Source organism: Sciurus vulgaris (genome assembly GCF_902686455.1).
Source record: "Sciurus vulgaris genome assembly, chromosome: 2".
NCBI classification, from domain to species: Eukaryota; Metazoa; Chordata; class Mammalia; order Rodentia; family Sciuridae; genus Sciurus; species Sciurus vulgaris.
The window spans coordinates 134,408,492-134,424,923 of NC_136462.1; the positions used below are offsets into that span (position 1 = coordinate 134,408,492).

Here is a 16,432-nt window from a genome sequence, read left to right on the forward strand (position 1 = left end):
CCTAGGGGTACTGTAGACACATGTGACTCAAGGCCCCCACTGTTGGCCACACAGGGCCAGATGGGATGCTGTGGCTCTTAGAAAACATGCTGCAGGCTCTGGCTAGTGTGGGATTTTCCTGGCAGCTCCCTAGAAAGCCTGTGGGACTGAATGCACCTGGAGGGAGGGAGCTGACAGATGTGATGTGCGAGTCCCAGGTAAATGGCCAACTGTGTAGGCTCATGCTGGCCCTTCTGAGGTGAGCACGCACACCTGCAGGTCCTTGCAGCCAGGCCCTGAACTCCTGGTGTCACCACCCTCCCACATTTCCCTGTCATTCTTGCTCTGCTTTTTATTCCTTGGTTTCACAAACCTTCCTGAGCACATACCACTGCTGCGCAGGCCTGACCGGGGAGTCCAAGACAACAGGACAGGACACTGCTGAGCTTCCTAAGGGCCTGGGTGACAGATGTACCTGCAAGCTGTTGGTGCACACCACGAGGCCCAGGCAGGGGTGCCCTGTGCAGGGCAGAGGTGCAGGCATGGCTCTCAGTGTCTAGAGTTCCCAGTCACAGTGCACTCAGCACTCTGCCTACAAAGGCACTTGTGCTGGAGTTTTACTCACTGCCTGAGAGATTTGCTCCCCAGGGACACCTTTGGTAGGATTTTTGCAGAATCAAAAGTTCTAAAAGTCAAATACTAACATCATGATGCTCTGTGAGAAGCCAGGAACTTCCCACCAGGATGGCTTCCAAAGGAAAGAACTTCTTACCCAAGTCCTCAAACCTCCTTCTGTGTCCTTAGGAACCTCTCGAGAGTGCTCACCAAGACACAGGATACTCCCTTATGATTTACTATTCCCCTCATGTCTTCAGTGTTTTGCTGAATGTACAGGAGTCTCCAAGCTCTGGGAAAAGATTTCCCCACAGCCCCATGCAGGTGCCACACAGGGGTGGGAGGTTGATTCAGAGGGGCTCTCACCTGCACCTTTTCCCACAGGAAGTGTGTGAGCTCCTGCCCCTTGGGCTACTTTGGGGACAGAGCAGCAAGACGCTGTCGCAGATGCCACAAGGGGTGTGAGACCTGCTTGGGCAGGAACCCAACACAGTGCCTGTCTTGCCGCCGTGGGTTCTATCATCACCAGGAGACAAACACCTGTGTGACCCTCTGTCCTGCTGGATTTTATGCTGATGAAAGTAAGTGGCATGTCTGAGGGCACATGTATGAATCAGCTCCCTGTCTCTGGGCTGGCATCCCCTCCACTGGGAGGATTTCCCTGGCCTTAACTTCTTGTACTCTGTTGTTCTGAGCAAGGACCTTTCACAGGAAATACAGGAGGGACATACATGAAATCAGAGCACTCGGTCCTGTCAGTTGGCAGCAGATCACCCACACACCGCCAGGAGAAATTCAAAGTGATGCTGCAAAGAATTCAGCAGACCATGCAATTCACACACATGCAAGTCAGTGTCCACTATTGAGGACAGGCAGATAAGTGGCTCAGTCATAGCTCTCATACTCAGTCTAATTTCAGACACCAGGAGAAGATCCCCTGCTGTCTGTCCTGTAATTTCTCCTCCAAGAAAGACTGTGCCATGGGCTTCTTTGTAACAGGACAGGTGCCCTGGACTGGGGCTAGGGCCTCAGCATGAATTTATGGAATTGAGGATCAACAACTGGGGGAAAACCCTTCTGGGTAGAGCTGCTTAACTGAAATTGGGATTTAGGTGTGGGCAGAAGGTTTACAGTCCTCTGAAAATGAAGAGGGGCCTGAAGGGACAGGAATAGGGCTCAGAAGCAACCAGTTCATGTGGGGACTCTTTATAGGAAGTGAGCACACCCCTAAAGGGTGGGGAGTATGTTCCTCATCTTGAAGCTGAGAAAGGGTAAAAGACCCACAGCTAGTAATGACAGGTGGGACTTGACCTTGGAGCAGCCACGCCACGTTCTCTGTCAAGAAGGTGGGTGGAATGGCCAGGGGCTCTGGGCCAGTGCTATCAATGCACCTTACCCTAAAAGAGACAACAGACGGTTTGCGTTAAACTGACGGAGATAATGCTCAAACAAGTGAAAGAGGTTACCATTTTGATATTCAGGATTTTGTAGGTAGCAGGCCTTCCCTGAGGGCTCCTCTCTGGGCCCCTACTATGAAGGATCCAGCCTGTCATGCCATCACTGGGAAGAAGGAGCCAGAAATCTGTATTGACGTAAAGCTACCAAATAACCAGACTCTTTGGAAGGGAAACAGTCATATAAGACACATTTCACAGCCTTCCCAAACACCTGCCCTGTGCTGCCTGCCAGACCTGTTTTCAGGCTCCATATCCTTCCTAGGGCCAGAATCAGCCATCCCCTCATTCACTTTGATCCTTGCTGATCACCTACTGTGTGCATGGGATACCACCTGTAGCCCTGAGGAGGCTGCACTGAGGTAGAACAAGCAGCCCTCCACTTCCAATACTTATAGCACTCAGTAGTGGCACAAGGTCATGTCTATGAGGTGCCAACATGAGTGACTCATGTAAATGCAGGTGGGAGTTGGAGTGACCCAGAATTTCCCTGGAAGGTATAATGGCTTGTCATAGGTTCCTGTCTCCCCCGTGTATAGTTGCTGAGTCTTCAGAAAAGATCCTTGTGAAAGCTCTACGGGAGAGGGGTCAGGGGCATCCAGGCTGCCCCCATCAAGTTTATAAATATTTGCACCTGATTAAACTCTACTCAGCCAGCCAGGAATTAGCTTCCACCCTGTTGCAATAAGAAGAACCAAACCGTGTCTCCTCTGAAAAAGGGACACCTCCAAAACATGATAGTTATTTAAGGACTTGGATTTATTCCAGAAAAGAGTGGTAAGACATTGGTGATCTCCACACCTCAGCACATGGTCTCTACCTGGCCTCTGGGTGTTTCATTACTATTTGATCCTTTCTGGAGATAAACACTGGGGAAGAGGTACCCTCCCGCACCTGCTGTGAAATGCCGGTGGCTCCTTTCCCAGATTTGATTTCCTCTAACCTGCCCCTCCTCTTTTCCTCATCTTGCTGTTTTTCTCCAGGTCAGAAAAACTGCCTTAAATGCCATCCAAGCTGTAAAAAGTGTGTGGATGAACCTGAGAAATGTACTGTCTGTAAGGAAGGATTCAGGTAACCCTCCGCGCTTAAAAAAAAAAAAAAAAAAAATGTGAAGAATGACAACCTGTCGATGTTGCATTTAGTTTCTGTCATTGATTCACCAAGTTTTTGCATCTTTTCCTGAAAGTTAAAATGGCAAAGGCCCGAGGCCTCTCAGAGTAAATATTTCCAATCTCTGAAAATCATGAGTCCACTAAGGATATGGTTAAGAGGGAAATGTGGAAGATAGGTCTAATCTACATTTTATGCAACATTTAGAGAATCGTTCAGAGTAACGGAGGATCACATCACATGACGTAGGGCTGACCACTGCAAGGTGAGTCTTCAAGGGAAGCTCAGATCATTGCCTTCCTTTGCACCAGTAACTTCCGCCTACTCCAGTTCCCCTCTGGTCCAGGCCAGGGGTGGGCTGCAATGGCTCACAAAACCTTCTTCCTTTCCATCGCTGTCTTTTCTCTTGTTTCCCCATTTTTTGGCATCTTCATCCCAGTGGGAGAACATTGCTCCCTGAAGAAGCTCTGTAGATTCCCAGTCCTCCTGCTCGGCCATACTCAGTCCTGTGGAGTTCAGCACCAATTTCTTTAAAGACACAAGGCAGAGTTAATGATTTTTTTTATATTTAGAATTGTTTCTTAGCCCATTTAATGTGGCAAGATTACATTTAGTGCAATGTAAGGTGCATTACCAGTTACTTTCTAGAAACTCAGAAAGCATTCTGTTGAAATTATGCTGTGGACACTTCTGTACTGGAGGAAGTGTTAGCACTGTGGTCTGCATTGGAAAGAAAGAAGGGAAGGGGTTGGAGAGAGCAGCACCTCTTTCCCATGAAGGGCACAGGAATCACCAAGGTTCATATCTAAATGCAGATTTTGATACAGCTGCTCTGGGGGAAGCCTGAGACGGTTTCCAACAGGCTTTCAAGTGAGGGGGCCACTGCCAGTCCAGACAAGGAGCAGCATCTGTAGCCTGGGAGGCTACAGCTCACTTCCCTAGTCCAGTCTCCCTTCCTTCCAATGCTGCTGGACTGGAATTCACCACAGAGGTGAATTTTTTTTAGGTGGGAAGTGGTTAAGGAATGAAGGAAGAGAACATACTGAGCATCAGCTCTTATCCAGGTATTCACCCCAGTGTCACCACGTTTGATCTTTGCAGCAACCTCTGAAAGCAGTGTTATTATTCTTCACACTTTACAGACAGGGAGGAGCAACAGTTTCCCCAGGAGTTACTTCCTTCATGAGGTTGCCTCCAGCCAAACCCATTCTTTCAGATGAGTACTGGGGAGAAAACAGTGCCAAGGACCTGGGAGCCTGGGGGAGAGGAGTGAAAACAAGACACCTCCCCCAAAGTGACAAATCACACCTGCTTTATTTAAACTTACTAGCTGGACAAAACGGGATTCAAAGTAAAAGGATGAACTGGTGCAGAAAGGAGATTCCCCAATGGGAAAAAAAGTAGAAGAGAAAGGAGACATTCCACTGGGAGGGGCCTAGGAGAGGCCAGCTGTGATGTCCCAGGCCCCACTGGCAGAATCCTTCACTCTAGGCTGCTAACTGAGGGTGTCAAGGAGGAAAGACTTTGCGATTCCAACTCCCTGGAACCCATTTCCCTGTGAAGTGCTGGGGGTGGGGGGCGGGAGGTGTACCACAGAATTTATTTCTTCATCCATGGGATGGGGGAAGCTAGATACTAGGCTCAGGAATGGTGTCCTGGGTAGAAAGTATCTGTCCAGCAGTAGCCACACAGCAGGTGCTGGGGTTCCAGCAGCGATAAGCTTTCAGAGAGACTAGAAAACTCTGGAAACATCATCGGCCATAATCCACAGAAAGCTTCCTTTTATTGCCCGATATCCACTTAAGCTGTGACTTCAAATCATCACTATCATGTTGAAGCAGTGAAAGAGCAGCTGAGCTGCTGCCTCCCACCCATCCATCTCTTGAGGGGAATAATCGCAGGGGAGCATCAGTTATTAAAGACATGATTTAACTGCCCGGCGTAGCAGCCCTGGCACCATGATGAGCAAGAGCCCTGGGTGGGCGTCTGCCACTGCTACGGAGGGGAGAGAACTGCAGAGCTCTCCACCAAATGTAGGTATAAAATAGGAAAAATCGAAGTGTTTTTCCTACTTTCACATACTCAGTTCAATACACTTACCCTTTGGTCACCAAAAAAGTGTGGTTTCTTTTTCCCCCACACACAAAAGAATAATTCAGAGGACACCAACTGAGTATCCTATAATCTATCTAAATTCTGACACTACCTACCTACAGATAGGTCAGATCCTATGTGTTAAAGGCTCAGACCCCAAGACTGCCCCCACTTCAGATGACAGTCACAAGTCCCAGATTGTGACCATACTTCTGTCCAACTGGCTACAAATTGGAGTTCCCCTGACCTCCTTGGGTTCAGTTAATTTGTTAAAGCAGCTCACGAAATGCAGAGAAATACTTTACTTACATTTATCCATTTACTATAAAGGATGTTACAAAGGAAACTGATGAACAGCCAGATGAAGAGATGCATAGAACAGGTCTGGAAGGATCAAGAGCACAGGAGTTTCTATCCCTGGGGAGTGGGGGTGTACCTCCTTCCCAGCAGGTATTCTCATTCACCAACATAGAAGCTTCTCGAACTCTGTTGGAGTTTTTCTGGAGGTTTCCACATGGAATCCTGAGTTATTATATCATTGACCACTGGTGATCAATTCAACCTCTCCCCTCTTCTGAGGTCAGGGTGGTACACTGAAATTCCCAGTCCTCTAATCATGTGGCTGATTCACCTGGCAACCAGCCCCCAATCCTAAGACTACTTAGAAGCCCCCAGCCACCAGTCATCTCATTATCATGCAGAAAAATACTTATCATTTTATTGATTCCAAGGGTTTTAGGAGCTATGTACCAGGATGAAGACCAAATAAATATTTCTAGTTATAAACCACAATATCACAGCAGGATGCTTTGGATCTGACAGATGCACCCTAGAGCGCTTGTTCAATAATGTTTTGTGGCAAACCCATTTGAAATGTATGTATCAGACACAGTACAATTTCAGGAACTGAAGAAAACATAGTAGGTGATATTTATGTACTTTGCTATGTGCCAGACACCAAACAGTTACATATATTTGCTCAGTGAGTTCTCCAAGCACGTTATACTGTAGGAACCAATTAACAGGAGGAAACGGAGGTGCAGAGAGGTTAGCTGGCTTGCCTGGGTTGCACGCCGGGAAGTGGTGGAGCCAGATCCAGCGTGGGTGGTCTAGCTCAGTTTGTGTCCCTATGATGCCTGGCTGGGCTGCCTGGCTGGAGCAAGGGAGGGCAAGCACTGATGGAGTGAAAAAGGAAGCAGGAGCCACATCAAGCAGACCTGCCAGATCCCGGGAGGGGATCTTATTTCAAGGTCATGGTGAAGTCAGGGAGGTTTCAAGCCAGGAGAAGCAGGGGCAGATCCAGAGCTGAGGGTCAGCCTTGTGGCAGACACCCCCCCGATACACAGCAAATGCTGACACTTCAAGGGGGACTCAGACCATGTGGCTGAGCCAGCATGCCACCACTGGTAACCCCATATGCTCTCCTTGGGGAGATCAGATTCAGGTTTGAGAATCAGCAATGAATAGAAGCTGGCACAGAAGAGGGCCCAAAGCCTGGACCTCCTATGCCAGGACCAAGGCATGGGGACCTCTAGCTAGCTTCAGGACAGCTTTGCTAGCTTTTATTAGCTGGAAGCCTTCAGAGACACCAAGCCTTGGGCTTCAACAACTTCCATTTCCTTCTGTGAAAGATGTTTGAAGGCAAATTATAATTTCATTAGAATTTTGGAACAGTTGTGGAAACCAGCCTCTTTTTCTTTTCAACAGCCTTGCACGGGGCAGCTGCATTCCAGACTGTGAGCCAGGCACCTACTTTGATTCTGAGCTGATCAGATGTGGGGAATGCCATCATACCTGCCGAACCTGCGTGGGTGAGCTCATCGCCTGCAGAGGCCTTAGCTTCCCTGGACATTTGCAATCAGGGTTGCTGAGAGGGATAGGCTAGCTACCTTGAAACCAAGAAAACCCCAGGACATCATGGTCATTTGCATTTACTAGAGCATTTAAAAAACAAAGGCAAGGGACTGGGATGTAGCTCAGTGATGGAGCACTTGCCTAGCATGTGCAAAATCCTGGGTACAATTCCTAGCACTGCAAGAAAAAAGAAAATAAAACACAAAGGACCCTCCCAGGGCTGAGAGAAGGGTGAAGAAGGTGAATGAGGAGTTGTTATTTAATGAGTAAAGAATTCCAGTCTGGGAAGGTAGAAAAGTTCTAGAAAAGGATAGTAGTGATAGTTGCACAATAATGTGAATGTACTTAATACCAGTGAACATTTAAAAATGATTAAAATGATGGTAAATTGTATGTTATGTACATTATTCCACAATTTTAAAATTAAAAAACAAAAAGTGCAACAGTCCACTGAGCAAGCAGCTTGGGTTACCCAACATTAGAAACTCAGTGAGGCCAAAAGTAGTGGTGCATGCCTGTAATCTCAGCAACTCACGAGGCTGAGACAGGAGGATCACAAGTTTGAGGCCAAGCCTCAGCAACTTAGTGAGACCCTGTCTCGAAATAAACAATTTTAAAAGATGGACAGGGATGTAGCTCAATAATAAAGTGCCCCTGAGTTTAATCCCCAGCACCCCCTCCCAAAAAATAAAAAGAAAGAAAAGAAAAGAAACCCAGCTAGGCATAGGAAGTGGATGCTTTCAGGCAAGGGATAAAAGACACTTAACTGTTCATGAGCCATCTTGTCTTGGAGCTTGGCTTTTGCTACAGAATTGCACTAAAATGCAACACCATAAAGATTCAGAAGGCTCCTAGAGAAGCAGGAATGAATCCAGGTGGGAACAGGGATGGGGATGTTGCAAAACAGAACCTTAATTCTTTGTACCTGTGTTCACTCATTCTGAGCATTTTATTCAAAGAGGAAAAGACTGCTATAAACAATTTTACATGTATTGTAATTCCCCACAAAGATTATAGCACAGATGTCTCCAGGCACAGTTTTTATGTAGAATAGAGTGGAGATTTCATTCATTTTATTGTGTTTCATTTTGTAGTTATCTTCACAAATAACTTGAAGCACACCATGAGTTTGTGGGCTCAGATATATTTCAGATAAAGTTTTCTCCTCTTCATCCTTCCTCCTTCCCCCAGCACTTTAGTGTATTCTCACAAACTCACATACTTGAGTTTTTATAGCCATAAAAATTTAAGAATTAGTCTTCTAAGTCAGTTGCCATGACACCATTCATCAGAAATACCACAGGGTGGGCACAGCCCTCCCTCCCCAATATGGCCAGCTAAGCCCTTTGTAGCTGTCATCTGAGCTGTCCAGGAGTGGACATGCCAAAGAAACCAGGGATGTGGTCAGGGCCAGCATCCACAAGTGATGGCTGGGGCTGACCCTAGGCCACCTCCATACCCTCCTGGGACAACCCCAGAAGGAACCAGGCTTAGTATCTGGAAGAGTTTCACCTATGGTTGGCCCAGCAGCTTTTCTAGCATGTTGCCTTGTTACCTTTTCATCTGTCATCTTTACTTTTTATTTTTTGTTTCTTGACCCATTGTTTAGCCCAGTTTGGTTAAGAAGCATTGCTTGTGATATAACATTCAGGTGTGTAGTTGTATAATGCCTTTTTTTTTTTTTGCGGTGCTGGGGATTGAACCCAGGGCCTTGTGCTTAGGAGGCAAGCACTTTGCCAACTGAGCTATCTCCCTAGCCCTGAATAATGCTTTTGATTCAACAATTCAGTTCACTTCTCTTTCTCCATGTCCCCAGACTGCTTGATAAGCTATATTGAGTCACTTGTAGATTTCCTCATCTCAATCCCTTGTCTTCTCTATCACTTCAGGCACTTAATTCAACAGTGCGTAGGTCTAAAGAGCTCTTGGGGAGAAAAGATTCTCCGTACTTCCCCATTCCCTCTGGCCTGGGTTCTTTCTAACCTCCTAGGAATACATGCAACCCCAGGCAGCTGCAGAAGTCTCTCTCCCTCACTCAAAGGCACCTGGAAGCTTCTTGCTTCCCATCAGATGTGCGTGTCATTAGAAGCATCTGTTCTTCGCTGCCCACTTCCTGCCCGCTGGAGCCATGGGCCTACCTGGCCTTCCTTTCCTGACTCTTACAGAGTGATTGCTGTTGCTGACCACCAACACAATGTCCTGGACATGGTCATGGGGAAGATCAGGGTCAGGTTTGAGTGCCTGGTGGCATCTCAAATAGGGCATAATGTCACCTGTCCCCACCCTGGGCCCTAGCACACTTGACAAGTGGCTTCATGAGAATGAGGGTTTTTTTCCCATCTTCAGTACAGGTGCCCAGTGCATCCTAGCATGGAGCTAGTGATTCCCTTGGGAATCAGTGTGTCCACCATAGGTTAAGTCAGTGGACCTATGGAACTGGCCTGGCTCCACTTATCTACCTGGGACATTGGTCAGCCTCTGGCAGCCAGTAGGACACACACATACAGTCACCTACAGGTCTGGATGAGAAGTAGTGCCCCAGGGACCTGTGAGGGTCAGACCTCACCCATGGGCATCCTTGGCCTGAGAGAACACAATATAAAATAGCAAATAAAAACACCATGACAGATCGAGATTTCAGAGAAGAGAACTTGTTTTCTGCCTTAGTTCCTGTAATGGCACGTTACTCCTGCTTTTTGAACAAGGGCTCTGCAGTTTCACTTTGCACTGGGGTCCACGAATGTGGCAGCATAATGGGTTAGCATAAGCATAACCCATTTCGCTCTTATTGTTATGATCATGGGTGCCTCTAAAGCATTCAAAGCCTATAAAGACTTGTGACTTAATGGAATCCTTGAAACACTTTGAGTTATAAAAGTCATATTTTAGTAGTTGTGAAAAAAATTTCCTTAGAAATGTGTGTTCAACCTGCTTTTTTTATTGCAGTAGAATATAACATAAAATTTACCATCTTTACCAGTTTTTTATATTTTAATAAACATATAATATTTTTACTTACTCATAGTGGACAGTATTATAATTCAACACATGTATTCAGTGTGTAATGACCAAATGAGGGTAATTAGCACTTCCATCTCCTCAAATGTCATCATTTTTTTGTGTTGGGGATACTCAAACTCTTCTCTAGTTATTTGGAAATGTTTAATTGTGGTAGACTTGAGTTGCTCTACTGAACTATAAATTAGAACTACTCCCCTTCTCTGGGTGATGCCCATTATCTACCCTCTCACTACCTCTGCCACCCATTTTGACCATTTTTAGATGTACAATTCAGTGGTATTAAGTGCATTCACTGTTTCACATCCAACATCACCATCCGCTTCCAGAGATTTTCATATTCCCCAAGTGAATATGAACAATGGTGGGGTTTTTTTTTGTTTGTTTGTTTGTTTGTTTGTTTGTTTTTTGTGGTACTGGGAACGGAGCCAGCATCTGAGATGATTTCCTCTCCATTCTCAGCCTTCTAAACTGCCAGCCAGTGGTCACCTCCCTGCCTCTCTCTAAGGTTCCTTGTCAAGTGGACCTTGGGGATTTTTGCCTAGTCACTATAGTATATCTGACCAAGGGCAACAAATCTACTGACTCTGGGCCAAACAGTAGGGTTTCCTCCATAACACTTGATCCTTAACTGTAGGGTTTCTTCCATAACACTTATCTCCTCAGACTACCCACCCTCACCCTATAAGCCCTTACTCACTTTTTCTCTTATTGAACATGCCCTGGTTATCCAATGAGACTATGAAACAGGCTACAAACACCAGCCACAGATGCAATTTTAAAAGATAAAATAACTACAACTTAAAAAGTGAAAAGAAACAGGTGAAAATAATTTTAACCTAAGGTATCTAAAACTATCCTTTCAACGTGTATCAGTATTTTTAAAAATGAACTATGTTGCATTCTTTTTTAACAGTAGGACTTGGAAATCCAGTGGGTATTGTTTTAGTTTGCAGCACATCTTGGTTTGGCCACCCGCTCCTGGGTGGCTAGCACTGGCTCTAGCCTAGCAGGGAAGGAAGTGTTTGGAACCAGGGACAATTGTCATGATACAGGCCATGGGGAGGCATGCTCCCTACTGAGGTCGGATCGTGTCTCCAATGACCCCATCTGTGAAAGGGGAATGGCAATGCCCACCTAAAAATCGGTGAGCATAGCACAGCCCTCAGTGGGCAACAGGGAAATGCCAACTGCGTTGCTAGCCTGGGACATCTGAAACATTACCATAGACCTCTCGAGGCACTGGAGCAAGCCTAGGATGTGACCATCAGCAAGGAGTCTCTGACATCTGCTTCCTTTCCCGTACCTCTAAGGGCCCAGCAGAGAAGAATGTATTCACTGTGCAAAAAACTTCCACTTCCAAGACTGGAAATGTGTGCCGGCATGTGGTGAGGGCTTCTACCCAGAGGAGATGCCTGGCCTGCCCCACAAAGTGTGTCGAAGGTACAGTCTTCCAGGCTCAAATTGCTGGGGAATGGTGGCCTGCTGTGTTCAACAGAGGAGAGGCTGGAGGGCCAGGTGTGGTGGCACCTTTTCTGGGGCCTACGGGAGGGACATACAGCATCACCCACTATTGTAGGTGCAGCAGGCAGATAGGAATTTGTTTACTGAGGAAGGGATGACCGTAGTTAGTGATTGCCATGATCACAAGCTAGTTGGTAACCATTTGTGCCTTTGTTTATTTAATGCATATTTGTTTGATTAGTGCCTACTGTGTGTCAGGCACTGGGTAGCAGCTGGGATGGGGCAGGAAACAGAAGAACAAGATGCCTGTCTCATGGTACTCACACCCCAGTAGCAGACTACACTGGATGGCTTCACACTGGAAACCATATTTGGAGCTTTTTAAAAAATTCTAAATTAGATATTTTAGAGAAAATCCTCATCTCCTCATTCTAAATCCATTTCTTCTGTAGTCAGTGCACATATATTTAACGCTCTCATTCTCCATTTACCCCTGTGTACAGACACACACAGTCCACCTTGTGTGGTAGTGGACATTTAGCTGTGACACAGGTCATTAAGGGAGAAGCCATATGCTTTGGTCTCCTCTTGTCTTGCTGAAGATTGTCTCATATCAGGACATCACAAACCCAGACCTGGCAACAGAGCAGGGCAGCCTGTCATATTCAGGGTGAGAGTAGCAAGCAGGAGCTAAAGGTGACAGTGATGTGAGGGTGGGCTGTGAGGGAAGCAGGGGTACCTTCTGTCTGATATAAATTCATAGCAAGGGAGGTTGGGTACATTCATGCCCAGTGGGCTTTGGTAGGTGCTCCCCATAATGGGGCCTGTCTCCCAGTCTATATTGAGAATTGCTGTGGGTTGTCACCTAATCCCTTGAAAACAAACAACTATACCATGAGACCACCAAGGTCTTGCACTTATGCAACCCTCAAGAGGGTCCTGGTAGGGGTCCCGTGTCTGTGCAAAGTTCAGCCCCTCTGCTGAGTTTTATTTGTGAAATGGGAAATTCACCACATTTCCCCCAGCCTTGCTGGGTCCTACTCAGGATCCTGAGCACAGTTGTCTGAAGTAAACCTTTCATTTTCTCCAGACAGCTGGTTTGTAGGTAATTAAACTAAAGATGGCACCTAGGGAGAATTTGGAACTAAACAGTGATAATCACTTTCATTTGTCAAATATCCTGGATTCCAGGGAATGCTATGCCCACAGCTGTGGCAGGTGGACCCCTGTGTGGTATCCAGAGGCCATGGTGTCCCCAGCCTCCAGGAGGCTGGATGCAGCAGCCCCTGTAAGCCCCTCCTGGGACATGAGGGTTCAGGAGTTTCCTGGATACTGGCTTCTATATGAGGAGAAGCTGTTCACCCTGGAGGGGAGTCAGTGCTGGGTCTGACACACCATGTCTAGGAGAGACACCCCAGGAAGAGCCACCAAGTGATGAAATGCTGGCACTTCACAAAATTTCCAACTTTCAAGCTGTGGCACTAATGAACACAACTCAGGAGGCTGAAGCAGGAGGATCACAAGTTCAAGACCAACTTGGGCAAGTTAGTGAGTAGAAAAGGACTGGTGATGTACCTCAGTGGTAGAGTGCCCCTGGGGTCAATCCCCAGTACCACAATCAATCAATCAATCAATCAATCAATAGACAACTTTCATCTTTCAGAGTTCCCTGACCCTGAAGAGCCCATCAGTGTGGACTCCTCCCCAGGAAGAAGGGCCTTGGTCCACTTAGTTCTATAGCTCTCTCCCAACATTGGGAGCATCAGCTTCTAGAGAGCCACAGTCTTCCTCCAGGGCCCAGAATGCTAACTGGCTCTCTGGCCATCCCCATGGATAGGCCAAAGCAGCTAGGACAGAGCATTGTGGCCTGTAAGTGGAAAGGTCAAGTCAGGGCACAGAGTTAGCAACCCAAATGCAAAGAAGACGGGGAAAGCTGTGACCTAAAGCCCAGAACAGCCCATGAAAAGTATCTCAAAAAGTTTCTGGACACCCCCATACCTTAGTAAGAGGACTTTCAGGAACAAGCAAAGATGTCTTGGAAGAAAAAGAGTAACTTGGTAGGATACTTGCCTAAGGGGTCATTTCTCATGCCCTGCCCCCCCCCACCACCACTTCCTACTAGATGCCCAGTGGGGACAGAGACCCTCAGGGACATGCATTCTGCTCTAAACTGAAGCTTGGCAAAGGCTCCTGGAGCAGGTGGCCTGTGTCCAGCTTTCACCTGGAACATCCTGAAGGTGGGAGGCTGATGGAGTGGCCCCACAATGGTGCAGGAAAAAGGAGCTGCAAGATGCATGGCCTCCCTTCAAGAATTTGGCAGGGGAAAGTTGCCATGGTGTTTGGGGGTGAAATAGGGATTAGAGAAGAACCAGAGGCATCGGAAATGCCCTCTGCCCAAGAAATCACCTGCCAGCACATTAACCCTGACAGGAGGAAACAGGAACCAGAAGGCAACTGAGGGGAGAGGACACAGGGGCAGCATCACCCCTGTCTCAGGGCAGTATGATATTGGATTCTTCTCCTATGCCTCCAGATGGGCCAGCTGTCACCATGCCTTGGGTCTTGTGAGACCCTGAGCAGGGAACCAAGCTGAGCCTGCCTGGGCTTCTGCCTACAGAACTGGGAGCTACTGAGAAGTTATTTTGTTGACAGTTTGTGACACAGCAACAGAAAACCAAGGCACCTTCCATCCCACCACATACAAATGAGGTCATATTTGAAAAAGAGCTAGCCATGTCCTGCTGGTTCTCTACCAGAGCCCACTCACACCTCAGTTATTCATAGCTGAAGCAATTATGACCTGAGATGCCCAGGTCCCTATGTCTACCAAATGACTGACGTTCATTTAAGTGGCTGGGCTTAGGCCTAGCTCCCGTCTCAATGGTATGCATGTCTGTAAGAGATGCCAGGAGGGTCCCCAGGGGAAAATCACCCCTTGTGCTGTGGCATCAAGGGTCTGTGACTGGACCACAAAAAGGCGCAGAGGTGTGTTTAGGGAGGTAATGTGACAAGGACCAGACTACAGGAACTTTCCAAAAGAACATTAGGAATGGAATCTTGTATGGTTGACTCTGATGAGTCCTCTGATCAGGTGGGAGGTACTTTCGATTTGGAGAGACATACCATGTCTGTCACAGCTACTCAGCTCTGCCAACCATGGCACAAAAGCAACTACAGACTGTATGTAAATGAAAACGTGTTCCTGTAAAACTGGTGACTGTCACCCTCCACTGTGGCATACAGACTGCCCCTGAGGTCATAGGACTCTGCATTAGTAATATCCCTGGGTCCAGCTATGGGCTACACTGTGCCAGGACTGTCCTAGGAGGGGCAAGAACTGGGAGGGCATCCTCACCTCTTTGAGGTGGGTGGGCACGGCAGCCATGGACAGTCTGCCTGGTGGGTAGCAGCAGCCCTCTTGTCAGCTCTGGAATCAGGTTCATCACCTCCCTGGAAGAAGTCCGGCCCCATCCTCAAGCCTACAGCCACTGCAGCTGGCAACCTCTAGAGGGAACATGTGCCCATACAGCTCTGGGAGCCACAGGACGGGTGGGCACAGAGCCCAGGAAGGTGTCCAGGGATGCCACAGGAAGTCTCAGAGATGCAGGCCTGGCCTTCACTTGTGGGCATGCTCCAGCCAACCAACCATGGCTGTCTTCACCCTCCTGGGAAAACAAGTCAAGTCAGACAGGAGGGAAGACACGTCAACACTGGAGCATCCTGGGGGACACAGTCACAGCCTTTCCACAGAAGACCAAAGCTGAGGGGGCTGGGGGTTTGTTCAGGGAAGGTGAGAGGTTAGGAGCACTCCAAGGGAGCCTGGAGTGGTTGGGCCTCTTCCCCAAGCCTCAGCCGGAGCTGGTGTCTTCCCACAGGTGTGAAGAGAACTGCCTGAGCTGTGAGGGCTCCAGCAGGAATTGCAGCAGATGTAAGACGGGCTTCACGCAGCTGGGGACCTCCTGCATCACCAACCACACGTGCAGCAACGGTGAGCCCCAACCCACCAGCCTCTTGTCAAAAGGGAAAGCAGGCATGGCAGACCCCCGAAAAGGCATGCTTGCCTCTGATTTAGTGAGCTATCTTGGGCTTCTCTAGGCCCTGTGGCTCTCTCACACATTGACCATGGAGGCAGCCCAGCCACTGCCCATCTGTTTGTTGAGTGACTCTGAAAAAGGATTTTGTTCTTGTACCATTCCCATTCTCATGCCATAGGCCCCAGAAAGCCTGAGTGTGGCAGCTTCCTTGAGGGGGAGGTCCCACCTTGCTGGTCAAAGCCAGGCGTCCTGGAGAATCTCAGCCTTGGGACTAGAAGGATGGAACCCAGAGCTAGCCCCCTACTGGGAAGCAGGAATCCCACCTGTGCACAGGGAGGTCTGACATTTGTGCTGCAGGAGAGCTCTTGTTCTCCAGGTACCCACAGTCAAGGATAGGCTGTGAAAACAGAAACTCACAAGGGAACCAAAGATGGTGCCCAATTTGGGGATTCCAGGCAAGAAGGGTTGGCAGAGGACTCTGTCCTGGAAGTCTGGTGTAGGAGCCATTTACAGATGCACTATGGCAGGGAGGATGCTGTGGTTCAGCAAGGAGCAGGTAGTAGCTCTAGGCACCAAATCCTGGCACACAAGGGAAGGGAGCTGCCAGTTCCAGAGTGTCCAAGGGACAGGGCAAGTATGTGGTGCTGCCCCAACCACCAGAGCATGAAGCCCACAGAGAGCCCTGCAGAACACACAGTTGCCTCCCTGCCTTGCGGATTACTTTTTTGGTTTGCAAAATTGTGGCCTTCAAAGGCCAGGAAGCTTCCAGTTTAGGAAGTCACCTGCTCAGGTTATGTATCCAGCCCAAGA

The 16,432-nt window shown here is 47.9% G+C and overlaps 1 protein-coding gene across 2 annotated transcripts in view; it reads left to right on the top strand.

Moving 5' to 3' along the window:
* Positions 1–16,432, top strand: part of PCSK6 (proprotein convertase subtilisin/kexin type 6) — a 176,992-nt gene that overhangs the window by 158,519 nt on the left and 2,041 nt on the right. For both annotated transcript variants that reach the window (XM_079121928.1, XM_079121927.1), the window contains 5 exons: positions 979–1,175; positions 3,032–3,119; positions 6,960–7,063; positions 11,438–11,567; positions 15,464–15,576. In XM_079121928.1, the coding sequence (XP_078978054.1) occupies positions 979–1,175; positions 3,032–3,119; positions 6,960–7,063; positions 11,438–11,567; positions 15,464–15,576 (632 nt within the window). The remainder of the gene's footprint in view (positions 1–978; positions 1,176–3,031; positions 3,120–6,959; positions 7,064–11,437; positions 11,568–15,463; positions 15,577–16,432) is intronic.